Source organism: Rhinolophus sinicus, linkage group LG09 (assembly GCF_036562045.2).
Source record: "Rhinolophus sinicus isolate RSC01 linkage group LG09, ASM3656204v1, whole genome shotgun sequence".
In the NCBI taxonomy this organism is placed as follows: domain Eukaryota; kingdom Metazoa; phylum Chordata; class Mammalia; order Chiroptera; family Rhinolophidae; genus Rhinolophus; species Rhinolophus sinicus.
Genome location: NC_133758.1, coordinates 114,897,712 through 114,913,931, shown reverse-complemented (window position 1 = coordinate 114,913,931; position 16,220 = coordinate 114,897,712). Strand labels below are relative to the sequence as shown.

At 47.7% G+C, this 16,220-nt stretch overlaps 1 protein-coding gene across 23 annotated transcripts in view; it reads left to right on the top strand.

Annotated features, from left to right (window-relative positions):
* Positions 1-14,173, top strand: part of IKZF1 (IKAROS family zinc finger 1) — an 89,427-nt gene extending 75,254 nt beyond the window's left edge. For 16 of the 23 annotated variants that reach the window (XM_074341043.1, XM_019731595.2, XM_074341047.1 and 13 more), the window contains 2 exons: positions 3,160-3,294; positions 11,259-14,173. In XM_074341043.1, coding sequence (XP_074197144.1) covers positions 3,160-3,294; positions 11,259-11,965 — 842 coding nt within the window. In that variant the 3' untranslated portion in view covers positions 11,966-14,173. The remainder of the gene's footprint in view (positions 1-3,159; positions 3,295-11,258) is intronic. The other 7 variants (XM_074341044.1, XM_019731596.2, XM_019731580.2 and 4 more) reach the window with 2 other exon arrangements.
* The last annotated feature ends 2,047 nt before the right edge of the window (positions 14,174-16,220 follow it).

The following is a 16,220-nucleotide window of genomic DNA, read 5'->3' as shown; positions in this document are numbered from 1 at the left end:
AGCAACCATCACAGAAACCAGGCTGTTCACCCTTTCTAAGTGTACAGTTCCATGACACAAGGTACGTTTGGGAACACGCAGGCTATGCAAGCAGCGGAGAGAGAGCAGGAGAGAACAGAGTGAGGCCCTGGGAGTCAGATGGTGTCGGCACTCAGAGGCCGCTTGTCACATGGCGAGAGCGCTGCCATCCCCAGGCTGCTCCCTACCCATCAGATGGCAACCTGGGGCCAATGGCTGACTTCTCTGGGACTTACTCTTCTCACCTGTGAAATAGGGAGATCCCGTGAGGTGATCATTTAGCTTCCTTCAGAGTCTAAGGTCTGTTTCTAGAAGGTAAAGGTATTGAGGGTGCACGGCAGACGGGACATTAGCTATTAAAAACAACAATAATGATAATGATGTAACACACCAATTTGTGGCCAGATCCCAGGGCAGGAGACTGAGGGGTGAGAAGATGACCTATGCTCCTTTAAAATGAAATGTGAACACTCAGATATTGTATTTTCCTATAAAAAACAGAAGAATGGCTCTCAGAAGTAAGGGCTGCTGATTAATGGTTAAATAGCCATTTGTCTACTGAGCAAATGTTTGCTGAGGACGTATTACCTGCAACGCCATGCCCTGTGGAGCACAGTAGTCTGAATTTCCCTTTAAAACTACACAGGGACTTGAGAAGACAAAATGAACAAGAAACAGAGCACGTGGGTTTTCTGCACTATCCTCATTTCCAAAGAAACAAGCTGTGAAGTCGCAGCAGGGGGAGCTTCTCCCAGGGGGCAAGCAGCGTGCATGCATCTCTCTGAGTCCTGGGTTCAAGTTTCAGTTCTGAATCTTTTCCTGATTGTGACCCTGAGCTCATCTCATAAACGGCAGTGATAATTCCTGCCCAGCCAACCATGCAGAGGGAAACGTGAGAGAAGGCACAGTTGTGCGAGCGAGGGAGTTTGGGTCACTTGAGGATTGACATTTAATTCTCTTCTATTGGCTGTCGATACCAATAAGCTTATAGGTCAGCAATCTAGGCATTGAACATGACCCGATGGTGAAAATCGATTCAGTGCTCAAGTGTGAATTTCCCCCTTTGGTGACCACATTGCTTGGAATACCAGTGTGGTGTCATCATGCTCCTGTCCTCAGGAGATGAGACGGTGTCTCATGTGCCGGTTGGAGGGACTTGGGATCCATAAAGGCACTTGAACAGCAGTCCTCCAAACATGTCTGGGCTCGGAGGGCAGGCAGTGGGCGGGTGGGAGTCCTGCCCTCTGGGCTTTGCGGTGCCAGGGCCGGCTGAAGCTGTGCCCTTCCTTCGTACATCTCCCTCTCACCCTTGCCACGGCCCCAGACCAGCTCCTCACCACTCGCTCGGACACCCAAGCAGGCTCTTCCTTCTCCAGCCCCCTTAGGTTGGGGCCATTCTGGTGGAGTAGGTACACACAAAACCTGGCTGACAGGATGTAGAAAAGATTACGTTCTATGAATCATAGTGTCTTTTAGGCAAAGGCATTTTGGTCACCCGTTATAATTTCCTAATGTCTTTATGGAAAACATAAGTGTCTCTTGAGCCGTAAGTGTACAGATTGTGTTACAAGCCCTGAGCAGGACTGCAGCAAGGGCAGAGCAGCCAGGGGCCCGGGAGCTCTGAGCTGAGCTGTTCTTCACGGTGACGACTCTGAGGGTTGGCGCTGGCAGGAGCCTGCAGCCTGGCAGGTGCCCTGGGCACACAGCGCCCGGCTGCGCAGAGAAGGATGGACACACGGGAAGCATGTGAGCGTTACAGGCCAAAAGTACAACCAGTGGGATTGAACGTGATGGGTTTTACGTGTATCCTTCATAGAAATCAGGGTATTACATTTGCCCATTTAATAAGAAACACGTGTTTTTGGTGTTACATATACTAGCGATAACAAATTTGAAATACTTTTTTTCAAAGTAGTAATCATAGTGAAACAAGGAAGACATAAAATAGTGAGCAATAAGCTTAGCAGGTAACGTGCAGGACATAATGAAGAAAGCTACCGAACCCCCCGAGGAAACGTGGGAGAGTGAAGAGCGAGAGACTAGACACTGCACGTGTGTCTCCTCGCAAACCCAGGCACGATTTTGCGTAAACTTGGCTGGTAAACTTGAATGGAATTTGGTAACCACATATAGTAAAGCATATCCGGAAAAATCAGTGAGGGATTTGGCATTTTTTTGAAAGCAGAATGTCTAATGCTCATTAAAATGTAGCTGTAATATGGACCAGCTTGAAGAAGAGACAGACAAATCACCAGCAGATACGGGCAAAGCAGCACGTCACGCCTGAGCAAGGAGTAGGCACCTGGCAGTGGGGTTTAAATGGCCTGCTCAGAAACGGTGTTGGAGGAAGTGGTTATCTATTTGGAAGATAATGAATTTACTTTTTCAGCTCCATATACATTAGGATAAATTGCAAGGAGATGAACAACATATATGACCAAAAACCCAACTGCAAAAACTAGAATATAGATGAGACTACACAGGATAAAAAGTTATATCTTCGATTGTAGAAAGAAAGAAAGAGATGACATAAGAAAAATAAAGATGGGCTAGAAATACTTCCTACACCGACAATTACCTCCACAATTCCTAAATATGCTACAATCTGCAGGTGTTATTTGATTTTCCAGAGTTGGCTGTGTTCAGGGATTGGAAGTGCTGGGTTCTGTCTCCGTGTTGCCAGGCTTTGCTGCAGTGTCTTGGGCGTTTCTTCTGCTTCTCGGTTCCCTGTGCCTGTAGGTGGAGTCGGACCCTTAGATCATTTCCAGCTCTGACAGTTCTTTCATTCTCAGAAACGTGATGACGTCAGGACTGACTGAGTCAGTGAATTTGGGAGCACCTGACAAGTTAAAAGGGCCTATCAGAGGGACACAATTACTAGTCACAGTCCCCCTCCTGTGGCAGTGGTGGTGCTTGGTCCTTTGGACTCAGGGGACGATGTGCAGTGAGCAGGTGTCTTTAGCAGGTGACTCTGTTCAACCCTTGTCTGCCTGGCAGGGTTGCTGGGAAGATTAGAAATAATCTGTGTGAAGGGCCTGGCTTTTGTAGGCTTAACAAATGTCAGATTAGCACTGGACGTGACTGAATCCTTTCACCGTAAGCATTTCTAAACTGGCCTCTCTTAACTGTCTTTGACTTTAGTCATTAAAGAAGAAACTAATCACAGTGAAATGGCAGAAGACTTGTGCAAGACAGGATCAGAGAGATCCCTCGTGCTGGACAGACTAGCAAGTAACGTCGCCAAACGTAAGAGCTCTATGCCTCAGAAATTTGTTGGTAAGAGTTAAACGTTTGCTGTCTCTTAAAAAACAAAAAAAAAAAAAACTGTGTGGGTGTTTTAGGCTCAGGTGGAAATCAGCTGAGCGCAGGAGAAAGAAAAAGAATCTAACTTTTTAAGAAAAGTAACAGAAGTTTAACATTTCTTAAATATCTTGGCATTTTTCAAAATGACAGATTTTCCCCAGTACTTTCTCCTAGAAGCAGTCTGGCAGTGTCCGGGGCACTCGGTGAGGTCGGCCTGTGGACACTCGGTGTCCACCAGGGTGGCCGGGTCAGTGTGCACAGGTTTGAGAGCGTGGGCCTGGCTCGGCCAGGGGCCACCACAGCCCGAATGTCCCAGCCTGAGCAGCCTCTGAGCTTCAGACAGTCGTTTTCCCCACGAAGCTCATACTTCTCCCCATGGGGGCCACTGCGAAGGTTTAATGGGCAGAACTGCACTGTGGCCCAGGAGAAATGCCCAGTGACAAGGGGACACAGCTACAATTCCTGTTTTCACAGGTGACTCTCCACCTGCGCCAGGTGCTTTAACTCGGGGGTAAAGGCCGAGTGAGGCAGGCCTTGCCCCCAGCTTGTTGTCCAGTGTAGGTGGTAGAGAAAAGCACCAATAGCATCAGCCAAGCCAGACACTGAACCTACGGAAAGAATGACCCCCCCGGCGGGTGTGGAAGTGGAAACGCACCACGAACCTGAGGGCGTCAGGGCACAGCCACGCGAACACTGCCCTCTTGCAAAATTACGTGGCTTCTCCAAGCCTTGGTTTTTTCCTTTACTTAACAGGGTTTTGTGAACATGACTTAACACCAAGGATGTGAGGACATTTAGCAACGCTCAGTATGAAGGCCAACTCTTATCATGGGGAGGATACAGAAAGAGGACCACGGGGAGGGTCGTGTCCGGGAAAGAGGGTCCATAAAAGCTTCTGAAGTTGACAGTGACTTTGACGGAAGAATAGGATTTGAGCCCAGTACTGATAGTGGAAAAATGGAAGAGGATTCTGAGCAGACAGATGAGAACAATAAAGAGAAATGGTGATGCCGGTTGTGGGGCTGGAATGGGGACATCTGAGCCGTGACCACGGAGAAGGGGTGGCCTAAGCTAACTCACGTACCCTCAGAGTACATGAAAATAAAGTCTCAGGAAGCTCTGACCATCGGATGAGTGGCTTTTTATGCCAAGGTGAAAAAAATATCCTTAATTCATTCAGTAAGCAGAAAAAAAGCACTGGCATATTCTTAACTGGAGCCACATCCGGGAAAATAGAGACTGCAGCACCGAAAGTTGACTGGGAGAAGGAGAGCAGTGGGAAGGTGGTGGATTGGAAACGGGTACGGACGAGAGAGGCAGCATGAGAGAGGGGGTTCAGGCCAGCGCGGGGACTGGGTGATGGAAACCACGAGTCGGGGGTACTCTGGTACGGTAGTGTGCCAGTTACAGAAATGATGGAGCCAGGAGGCTCTGGAAGACGATTTCCGTTTTCAATCTACTCACTTTCAAGGACTTCCTGCTATAGATGCCACATGAGAGTCTGGGAAATGTGTGCTGGGAGAGAGGATGGGTCTGAAACGTGGTTAATGTTTAATGGGGCTGTGGGTTCCAGAGGATGCCTGCTGTCCTACAAGGCAGACAGGACGGCAGGAAGGGGGAAGGACCCAAGGGAGGCCAAGTTCTGGGGGCTCCAGCCTCCCTCTTGCATTTAAAATAGCTTTCATTTTGATCAGGTTTGAAATAAAGGTTTGTCAAAGGTTTGTCATAGGGGTGGGGGACGAAGTTAAAAGATGCTTTGGCAAACGACTGGCTGGACACACCGTGTGGGGAGTCGCCCCCATAAATGTGAGCTTTCAGATGCTGGGAATGGGGGAGACTGTCCACTTCCTGAGCAGAGTGAGAGTCAGCTCATGAGGAGAAGAGGCTTGGTGGTGAGGTCTCAAGTCGCAGTGGGCTGTGGGGAGACCGGGCGTGCAGTGGGGAGCGCAGCTGGCAGGTGACCGGGGAGATGGAGCAGAGACGGTGCAGCCGTGCGTCTGAGGCCTGTGAAGGGTCACTGGCCTTGAGGAGCTGAGGACCACTCCACCCTTCAGGTTAGGACGCGAGACTGCCAAAGGCTTGGTCAGTGAGCACGTGCAGCCATTTCAGCTTTTGGAGACTTGAGGCCAAATGTGGTGACCTGTGAAACTCTGCTGTAGGCAGCTCGCATGAGACTGCAATTTACATGTCACCTTGACATGTAGATGCTTCCATGTTAGGGAAAAAAAAAAAAAAAAAAAAAAAAAAAGAAGCTTTGCTCAAGCAAAACTAAGGTGAACCAGAAGTCCCCTGTATAGCAGGGTGGGATCGGAAAGGAGAGCTCACAAGCGGCTGTGTATTCTGTCAGGTGTTTCCCCACGAGCTTGGTGGCTGGCAGTTTATTTCTAAAATAATGGCTCTTCTTGCCCCTGAATACCCTCACTTCAACTGGATGGGATTTCAGTCAACCATTCCTACTTGTCACAGTTCCTCACTCTCTACAATCAAAACGGGGATGGCGCTCTAAGGGCCCTCTTAACCTCTGTCCAGACGCTGAGTTTGTCCTTCACGTACAAGCTCAGTCGTACACGCTGGCCCAATGCAGGTGGAGCTCAGAGCCCTCCAGGTTGTCTTTCAGGACACAAGGTTTCTGGGTCCAGCTCCAGCTGTGACTAGCATGGTGGCCTTGAGCATATCAGTGTCCCCAACTGTGAAGTGGGCGTGAGGCCTCCAGGCCTGCCTTCTCCAGTGCTTTCTGAGGGCCAAAAGCATGACAGGTGTGGCAGTGTTCTCGGCACGAGGACGCACCTATCAGTATGCTGGTGCTATTTTCAGGTGGCACAGTGCTCAGAGTGGCATGTCGTTCTGCTTAATGGGTATGTCATCTGTGGTGAACATTTGTAAATTAGGCTTTGATGTGAGCGTTGCCAGCCACATTCCTCACCACTCCACGTCATCAAAGAGCTCATCCTCTGAGATAACAGACACGGATGAGCAGGACCAACGGGCCTCGGCAGGAAGGGGCCGTCGGTGCGTCGCCACGCTGATCCCTCTCTGTAGTCTGTTCAGTGATTGTGGCGAAAACTCGTTTTACATACAGAAGAGGTAAACAACAACGATCAATATTCCTGCTACTCATTATAATCATCTTAGTTTATTTTCTTTTTTCAAAAGAAGGAAAACATCCTATTGTATTATTTAAATGACACATGAACTTCATATAAAGAATTTTCATGCAAAGATGAATATATTAACATCACCACAAAACCCAACATCCAGAAATGACCAGTATTGAGCGTAGCTGAGATTCATTCTAAATAGCTTTTATTTCTATGCAACTGTATGTGAACAGAGAGGATGATGAATGGGTGGGTTGATGAAGGTGTGGAATAAATATGTAAAGGTCCTATCATATAGTATCATACAGGTGCTACTGCAAATGAAAGCATCATTTCTACATGCCTTAAATTTAAGAGGTGAATACGAAGCAACCAAAACAGGAGGACTGACTCATCCTCAAATATTTTCTCACAGGAAGATACTATTTTTAAAGGCTTTCTCTAAGATTAAAAATATATATTATGAAAAACATTAAGACCTTTAAATCATTTTTAATCCACTTGTATCAGTTTAAGCAGTAGCTACTGACTCATTGCTTTGTAAAATAAGGGCATTATCCCACTTCCCAATGTTTAATTAGATAATTATTTTTACATTGTTCAGCTTAATAATTTCACATTCTTTTCTGTAATCGGTCCTCACAGTAGTTTATTATTTGCTCTACATTTAAACTGATTCAAAGTTCAGATCCAGTCGCTTTACGACTGTTCCTATTTTTAATTTTTTAATTTTTCAATTATAGTTCATATTCAATATTATATTAGTTTTAGGTGTCACTAATTCTACTTGAGTAATCTCTTCATTGATTGGACTTTACACTCAAGCAACTTTTTGTGAGAATGTTCTATAGCTGTTCTATGTCTCGAGTGCCTTGCTGTTTGAGGTTATCTGCCCGTTGCCTTTCTACTTGGAGAGCAGCTTGAGGGAGTGTGTGGTGCTGGGTCACTCTTTTATCCCCCACTGAGAACTTTCCGGATCTTTCCATGACTGATGGTGAGATTTTCACTTTCTCCCTGAGTGCCTGAAGAGTGCTTTCTTTAACCTGAAAGTTAAATACCCTCACTAGGATATATCTTGGTGTTTTGCATTCTGAATAAAAATTTCCTGCCATTTTAATCTGGGGGTTCCCTTTTTCTTTTCTTTATTTCTGGGAAATTCTCTTTTATTATAAATGTATCTTTTGTTCCATCAATTGTGATTTCTATTCAGGGATAGCAGTCATCCTTATGTTGGATAATTTGTCTTCCATATCTGTTAGCATTTCAAGATTTTTTTTTCAGTTTTTTCCCCTTTCACATTTATTCACTGTTATTATCTTCTGTTTTTCCTCTATGTCAGTAATTCGATTTTTAGTAGTTTTTGTTCTATTACTTGCTGCTTCTAATCCAGGTATTGATTCTGTAATAATACTGTTTGGATCATTTTTTTCTTGAGATCTGCAATCTCATTTTTCATCTCATTCTGTTGTTTTAGCATGCTTCTTTCAGTATTCTTTTTTAAATTGAGCTCATGTCACAAAGCAATTATGAGACATTTCCTCTCTTCTTTGAATTAAGCATTTTTCCTAGGATGGGCTTAGTGGTCTGTTTTTTACTTCCTTCTTTTCCTTGTATTGCTAGAAAATATTTTCATAGTAACCATGACATTTCTTTCCATCTTGCTTTTTCTACTTGGGCTGATATAGCTTGATTGACATTTCAGATTCTTCCCACCGTATCTGAAACACTTTTATTTCCTGTGAGAGCTACTGACTTTTCTAAATCTTGAAATAATGCCAAAGATGGGCTGGGGGACTCAGGTGAGGCAGAGTGCAGTCTTTGTTAAAAGACTTTCTCTCGGCTCTCCCTCTAGTGCTGAGATTGGGTTAAATGTCCTAAGCCAGTTGTCACTGTACCTGGTTGGGGAGTGTTTCCCATCCTTAGGGGATATGCTGAGACTTTGGGCCACGCCCCCTCAGTGTACCGCCTGGAGGACGTCACTCCTGTCCAGAGAGACAACCTCACCACTCACTTGTCCTGTGTCACCTGGTTCTCACTATCAGAGATTTCAACTGCTTTTTGATCAGAAGTGAAAAAAACACACCTATTTCAATTCATTCTCTACAGATATGAGGGTATTAGGGAAAATGCTGAGGGTTGTGTGGATTCATACTTAAGGTTTTTGGAAGTGAGATCAGCAGCCGAGCTCTGCCATGTGACTCATGCCAGACTTTTCTTTCCTTGGTCCTTGACTTTTTAATATATGTATGTCATTAGAATGGGCTCCTTTCTTTCTTTAGTTTATTGCCAGAGTTAATTTTGTGGGCTTTTATTTTTCTTACTTTGTGGAGTACTAGGGAACGAATTCTGTGGGTTGTTTCGATATGCCACGGCAATCCGAAATATATGTCTTTTTTTTCCTACATCCATTTGTTGTTGATACCAAGCTTTAGAAACAACAGAGTTCAATAGTTGCTTGGGAAACCATGACTTTGGGGAGAACCAGGATGATTACGTGGGAAAGCACTACTTTTGGTGGGGCTGTAAGCACTGTTATATTTATTAGAATTGGCTGCAAAGTCCACTCTCCCCTCTCTCCTTCCCAGGATAAGTGGAGGGACAGGCTGGGATATAAGCCAGAAAGGGTTAATTCTATTTGGGGGTTAGTATAAGACATTTAGCACAACACAAAAACAGAAAAAACCATTTTGTGGCTTCTGTAATGCTGTCCGATTACTTTTTCTGACCTCTGATGGGGAGCAACACCACTCTATGATCCCTGCTGCCCAACGTATATCAAGGTCCCATTCTGTTCAGTGTCTGCAGAGGGTGTGACTGGCCACTGACACGTTTTCTGTCTGTAATCAGAGGATCGCATTGGACCATTATCAGACACGTGCCACCTGACCACCAGTAGATTAAAATGAATGGAAGTCAGGCCGTTATGTGAAAGTATCCATTTCAAAGCAAGAAAGGAGACCTAAAGATACTTTGTAGTATGATGAGGCATATTCCTCAGTAATCATCAATGGTCACAGATATTTTTTAAAAATAAAGGATTGTTATTAAGTCTGTGAACTATGGGATAGTTTACCATTCTGTCGCTCTGATGAGCAGAAGGCTCTGAAGTCAGGTGTCAGCATGGGAGATGAAGGATCCTGCATTGGCACCACCCTCACCAGCCACCATCAGCCATAACCTGGATTCTGGGACAGACTGGAAGTAATTCCCTACCTTTGTCCCTCCCCAATCTGTTCTTCCTCTGGTGACTTGAGGAGAGATTCCTTCCTTCAAACCCTTCAGTGGCTTCCATCTTCCTCTGGACAATGCCTCCCCCTGGCCTAGCTCTGCCTGCAGTCTGGCCCTGCCCCCTGCTCGCCCTGTGCCCAGGCCTCTGGCCCCACTACCTTCACCCGTCCCTCCAAAGCTGCAGGCTCCTTCTCACCTGTCCCTCTTGCTACTCCCAGTGTGGGGCACAAAACCTCACCTGCCTGGCTGATTCCTCCTCCATCAGAAGCCTGGGTGACACTGTCCTAGCAAGTCTTCCTTTGTCTTCATAGGACTTCCCAGACCTGATGCACTGTTTGCAGGATCAGGCTTTAACGTCTGTCCCCTTTCTCTGTGTGCTGCTAGGGATGGGGACCATTTTGACTTGCTCACCTCTCTGTCACCACTGTCTGGTCCATGGCCAATGCTCCGTGAAGATGTACTGAAGGGAAGAGTGAGGGGTAAAATGTAACCCTGTCAGACACGCCCCTGCATGGCCTCACGTGCTTTGACTTGTAATAATACTTAACCACCCCTGAAAGGGAAGCAAGGCAACAGTCCAGACACTAATTAATGACTCTCCTCTGCAGCCGTGGTTTCATACCAAACTTATAACCAATAGATCGAGAAGGCGTATCTTCAAGGAAATGTTTCATTTCTTTATGGAAATGTTTACTCTAAAGCTAATCCCAGAAAGCCAAAGCTGGGCTGAGATTTCAGCTTTCCCGGGGAAGCGAGCTTCCTGCAGACGCTGGAGGCACAGGTCACTCGCTCATCAGCCCTGGGCAGTAGGTCCTTGGGAATCGTCCACGCTCAGTCATTTTTTGAAAGAACAAGCGAACGGCTCTCTGTCTGTCCTCTCGCTTGCTTGGTTTGCTCCAGCTTCCCACCATGTGTCTCTGGGGCACATGGTTCCAGGGCAACCGACGCGGGAAAGGAAGTGGGACTTCAGGCGAAGGAGACTGAGGGCAATGGCTGGGATGTCTGAATGTCCTCTTTACTCTCACCTCAGTCAGAGCTCACTCAGCTTTGTGCTGTGGATAAGGATGCTGTCATTTTATTGTGCAGAACACACAGCTATCACATATTTTGATTACATTTTATTCTAGAATATTAAAGTTGTGAATTTAAAATATATATTATTTTAAATAAATGCATTGCACATTATTGTGAATAATCATATAACCGTGTATTTTAATTAAATAAAATTATGATAAATTATAAACTACTCAGGACCCTGGAAAACACAAGTGTTAATCTTGACTCCCATAGTGTTTGATTGTACGGTCCGCGGGAGCAGATGTGAGGATTGGGTTTAGTCCCTCCCAGCCCTGCTGTTGAAACTGGCGCGCTCCGCTTGGCTCACACGCTCATTTACTCATTGCGCGCGTGAATTCTCTAAGTGCCCGCCGGGCAGGCTCCGGCGGGGCCACAAGCACAGCGATCGCAGCCTCCCGTTTGGGGGGTGTCGGCGCTGTGTGTCTGTGGCGCCCTGGGACACCCCGAGGTCAGTGCCCCTGGTGACGACTTCATCTGTCGCTGCCACACCCTGAGCTAATTGGGGCCTCGCTGACTGTCGCCTGCTTCCCACAGGGGACAAGTGCCTGGCGGACATGTCCTATGACAGCACCGGCTACGAGAAGGAGACTGAGATGATGCAGACCCACGTGATGGACCAAGCCATCAACAACGCCATCAGCTACCTGGGGGCCGAGTCGCTGCGCCCGCTGGTGCAGACGCCCCCAGGCAGCTCCGAGGTGGTCCCGGTCATCAGCCAGATGTACCAGCTGCACAAGCCCCACACGGAGGGCTCTGCACGGTCCAACCACTCCGCCCAGGACAGCGCCGTGGAGAACCTGCTGCTGCTGTCCAAGGCCAAGTCCGTGTCATCCGAGAGGGAGGCGTCCCCGAGCAACAGCTGCCAAGATTCCACGGACACGGAGAGCAACGCCGAGGAGCAGCGCGGCGGCCTCATCTACCTGACCAACCACATCAACGCCCACGCCCGCAACGGCCTGTCCATCAAGGAGGAGCACGCGGCCTACGACGCGCTGCGCGCGGCCTCCGACAGCTCGCAGGACGCCTTCCGCGTGATCGGCACGGGCGGGGAGCACATGAAGGTGTACAAGTGCGAACACTGCCGGGTGCTGTTCCTGGACCACGTCATGTACACCATCCACATGGGCTGCCACGGCTTCCGCGACCCTTTCGAGTGCAACATGTGCGGCTACCACAGCCAGGACCGGTACGAGTTCTCGTCCCACATCACGCGGGGCGAGCACCGCTTCCACCTGAGCTAAGCCGGCCGGCGCCCCCCCCACTCCCCAGCCCCCCCCCACCAACACTGAGCAGCAAGAAGGGATCTGGGACCTTGGGCTTTTTCTTTTCTTAAATGACCTTCCGTTTTCTTTTCTTTCCTTTTTTTAAGTTACTTAGGAATTTGATTTGCATTTAGAAACAAGGAGAATTTTACTGTTGGATGCTCACAGCCCACTCCCCACAGATGCAGGGTTGCATTTGAAGCCTTGGTATGTTAAGTGACTGCTACCGTGTTTCCCCGAAAATAAGACCTAGCCGGACCCTCAGATCTAATGCGTCTTTTGGAGCAAAAATTAGTATAAGATCTGGTCTTATATTATGTTATATAAGGGCCGCTCTTACATTATATTATATAAGACCAGGTCTTATATTAACTTTTGCTCCAAAAGACGCATTAGAGCTGATGGTCCAACTAGGTCTAATTTTGGGGGGAACACGGTAGCTAAAATCCACTCACTCAGCTGTCCTAGAATATTTTCTGCCAACTAATGGGTCATTTTCAGGGGCATTTTGTCACACCAGGCCACAGCCTGGGATGAAAGGGGACGGGCCCAGTGCTAGGCCAGGGGTCACACACCAGATGGGCGTCCCAAGGCCCCAGAAGCAGTGCGCGCAGCCCCTGGCCAGTGCAGGTGAGCTCCCCTAGGGGTGCTCTGACCCAGCACGGGCTGGAAACTACACAGCTATGTCATGCAATTTTTAAAGGAAATTATTCTAAGTCATTTTGTGCACAGGAAAATAAGTTATTGGGAAAGTTGTGCCTCTTGGGCTCCTTGGGCAAAGATGGGGAAGGGATGGGAGCCCCTCAGACTCCTCAATGTCCACTGCCCTGAATGAATTCTAGAGCGAAGGCTGGCAAGCCTCTGAGCATAACAGCATTGGGGGAATTTCCTGGCCAGCGGTCTGAGCCTGACTCATTGCTCTGGAGTCACTATAAACTCTATAGTGAACTAGTCCCCTCCAGTCTTCAGAAACGAACCTTCTCCTGTGCATTTGCGCTTTATAAAAAGGATGCAGCCCACATAGATACAGTTCTTGAGCCACGCATGGGCTTCTGTGCTTACAGAGCGGTATGGCATTTTGAAACTGGAAACAATAGTATCGTAATGCAGGTAGCGGTACACTGAACAATGGCACAGATAGAAAAACCGGCTGCTGAGAGCTTTCATTCAACACGCAGTGACAGAGAAAGACACGCCTCTTCCAAACGGGCAGATTCAAAGTGGGACGCTTACATTTCCCGCCATTTGGCCCATTTCACCTGCCCTGTGCTTTCCATCCAGCCCACAAAGTCAGGTGGTAGCCAGGTTTTATTTTTCTCAGTGGCTTTACACAAAGTTCAACCCAGAATTGTAAATAGAGGCTACCGGAGTACTTTTCTAAAATGCTTTCCCCTTCTTTTCACTGCCTTTTATAGTTAATATAACTATTTACACACTTTTTGTTGTAGTTTTATATTGTAAAAGCATTTTGCTTTGAAACATTGTATTTAAATAAGATTTCCTATGATGTCAAGGTGTAATTAAATTATGTTTCAAAAGAGGCCATATTCTGTACCAAAAGGTGTTCATGTTTTCTTCTAGATGGTAAAGTAGAATTTTGCATGCCCTCTACCTTTTTGTTCTGTTGCTGTCCTACTGTCGGGTAGTGTGTGTGTCTTGGGGACCGCTGTGTACTGAAGTGCCTGGGTGTCACACACTGTCATTGTGGTTAAAATACATTGCAGAGGAAGGAGGGTTAGAAGTGGCAGGTCCATCTGTTGAGCAGGACGAGAATTGTTCGCCATCCTGCCTCTCCTGCCACCACCTCCCTGGACGCAGAAAGCCTAGACATTGGCTCCCGACCCAGGTCCCTTCTGGAATGTGTGCCTGAGAGCACGGGCTTGTCCTAGGTGAAGAGTCACTAGAAGGACTGCATTACTGATCTGTCACCAAAGGGCATGCATGTCCCAGCACCAGTCACTTCAGATACCAGCATGTCCCACTTCCAGTTGCGAGTCAAGTCGGGAATGAAATCTTAACATCTTGATTGAGAAAGAGATCATACGTACCTGTTACAGAAATGTAAACTTCTTTGACGGTGTTTATTCTACTTTTGTGTTTTTTTCTTATTTTGTTTTGATTACATTGTGAGTCGTATCGTATCATCTTTTAGTCAAAACAAAAGATTAAATGTATATGTGCAGTCAAGTCAAGGAGTAAATGTCCTTCTCTGTCCTTCACTCCTTAACTTCCAGCAATACTGAAGGGTCAAGTCTACTTAAAATCCAGATATCCTGCAGTCAGTTCAATGTGTTTATTTCCTACTTTAAAGTGAACCCAAATCAGACTTATTTAAGATGACTAGGCATCACAAAAGCAGCACATACGCTGTTGGTGGATAGCATTCACTGTGAACATATGTAACAGATATTAATATGCAATATTGTTTAGAATACTTTCTAATACACTTTTTTACAATGTTTCTGTGTTGATTGTCAAGGTCCAACTTGTCTGTATCTGATGCAGCTGTGAGTCTTCACCTGCCGCTCTGGCAAACACATGTATAGGATCGTAAATGAGAAAATGCAGTGGTATTTCCAATCCACTGCTATGATGCTGTTAAATTATTTCTATTTGGCTGTGAACACGGGGGTGCACCCCTGGAGGAACAGAGTATCCTTCTGTACACATTTTGAGATGCTTCTTCTGTAGTCATAGAACAAATAAACACAAGAACGCTGTCGGCCCCTCCCAGGCTGAGGGCAGCTGGTCACACGCGCCCCATGTTTCCAGAACACTGAGCGTCTCCTGTCCGAGCTGTGCTGGGCGTGGGGCCTCCGAGTGTGGGGCTGAGGGTGGGTGGAGGTGGTGGGCGATGAGCATACCCCAAGGCTGCCCACCAACCACGCAGGGCCATGCGGCAGGCCATGCCGGGGAGCGCAGCACCCACGCTCCGTCCCGGACCTCACACTCGCTGCACACTTCAGGAGGCACCAGAGGGCTCATCCCTGCTCTGCCACGGAAGTGCATGACTGCAAACATGGGTACAAACCCTCTGTCCCTTTGAGAGAGATAACCCAGCCAGATGTCCTTTGGGTTCAGACCCAGGATATACACTGAGTGACCAAGTTTACGTGGTACATTTGATCCAAATGAGGCGGAACTTGAATGAGACCAACAGACTGTCCCGTTTCACGTCCAAGGAGGGCTTTCAGAACCCTCGTGGGCCGACACAGCACCTTTGGGGATGGTCCCAGCCTCCCTGGGTTACCTCACTGAAGAGCGTGTGGCTCACCTAGAAACGTGATGACGCACACACTTACAAATCGGGCCCACCACTTCATAGCTACACCTTGTCATTTGTCAGTGACTGGGTCCAAATCGAATAAAGCTCTACACACTTAGCTACAAACAACCCAGGCTCAAACTCACGGGAAGCAACTGAAAGGGTAGGCGTTGATGGTGAGCCTGAGGACCAGGTTCGTGCACACGTGGCAGCTCGGTCCCTTACGGAGCTTCATGACGCCCGCTGGAGGAATGCTGATGAATGCAGTGCGTGCACCCATCACTCCCTGCCTCCCGGCTCCCGACCGAGGAGCGCACGATGTGGCCACTGGCTGAGGACACCTTTATTTTAGTCATAGAGTGCTTCTTCTCAGCACGGCCCTCTGACACTGTAAACCGCTGGTGCCTGCATACCTTCCTCTGGTCCCCTGCAAACTGTTGGTGAGGAGGTGGCACAGCCACTCTGTGTGCCCAAACAGGTGAGCCCACACTGAGGAGGCTGGCCTGGAGGGGGTGGCAGTGACGACCAGAGCAGTCACGTGCGCACCTGGGATGGGGAGGAGTCAGGAAAAGTCTGCCTGGTTGGCCCAGGAGGACAGCCCAGGTGGGATGCAGAAGGTGAGAAGCGCCGGGCGGCAGACCAAAGGGCCCAGAGGCCGAGTGGAAGGGAGGCGTGGATGCAAAGCGGTCGCCCTGCCACTGTCCCTAGCACACCTGGAGCAGGACCAGAGACCCTGACCACTCCAGCTCCAATGTGCCCCCTGGGGCAGCCCTGGAGGTATCCTGCATGGGTTTTCTTATCCCCCCTCTTTGCAGCCACCTCTGTTCCTGATGAGTGCTGTAAATTTAAAAGTCACGCTCTTAACTTTAAATGTTAGCATGAAATTTGGGGATCAGAACTGGGGGCTCAGAGATCAAACAGTTACATTTCCAATTAACATGTCATATTTTCTATCAAAGTAAAGCATCT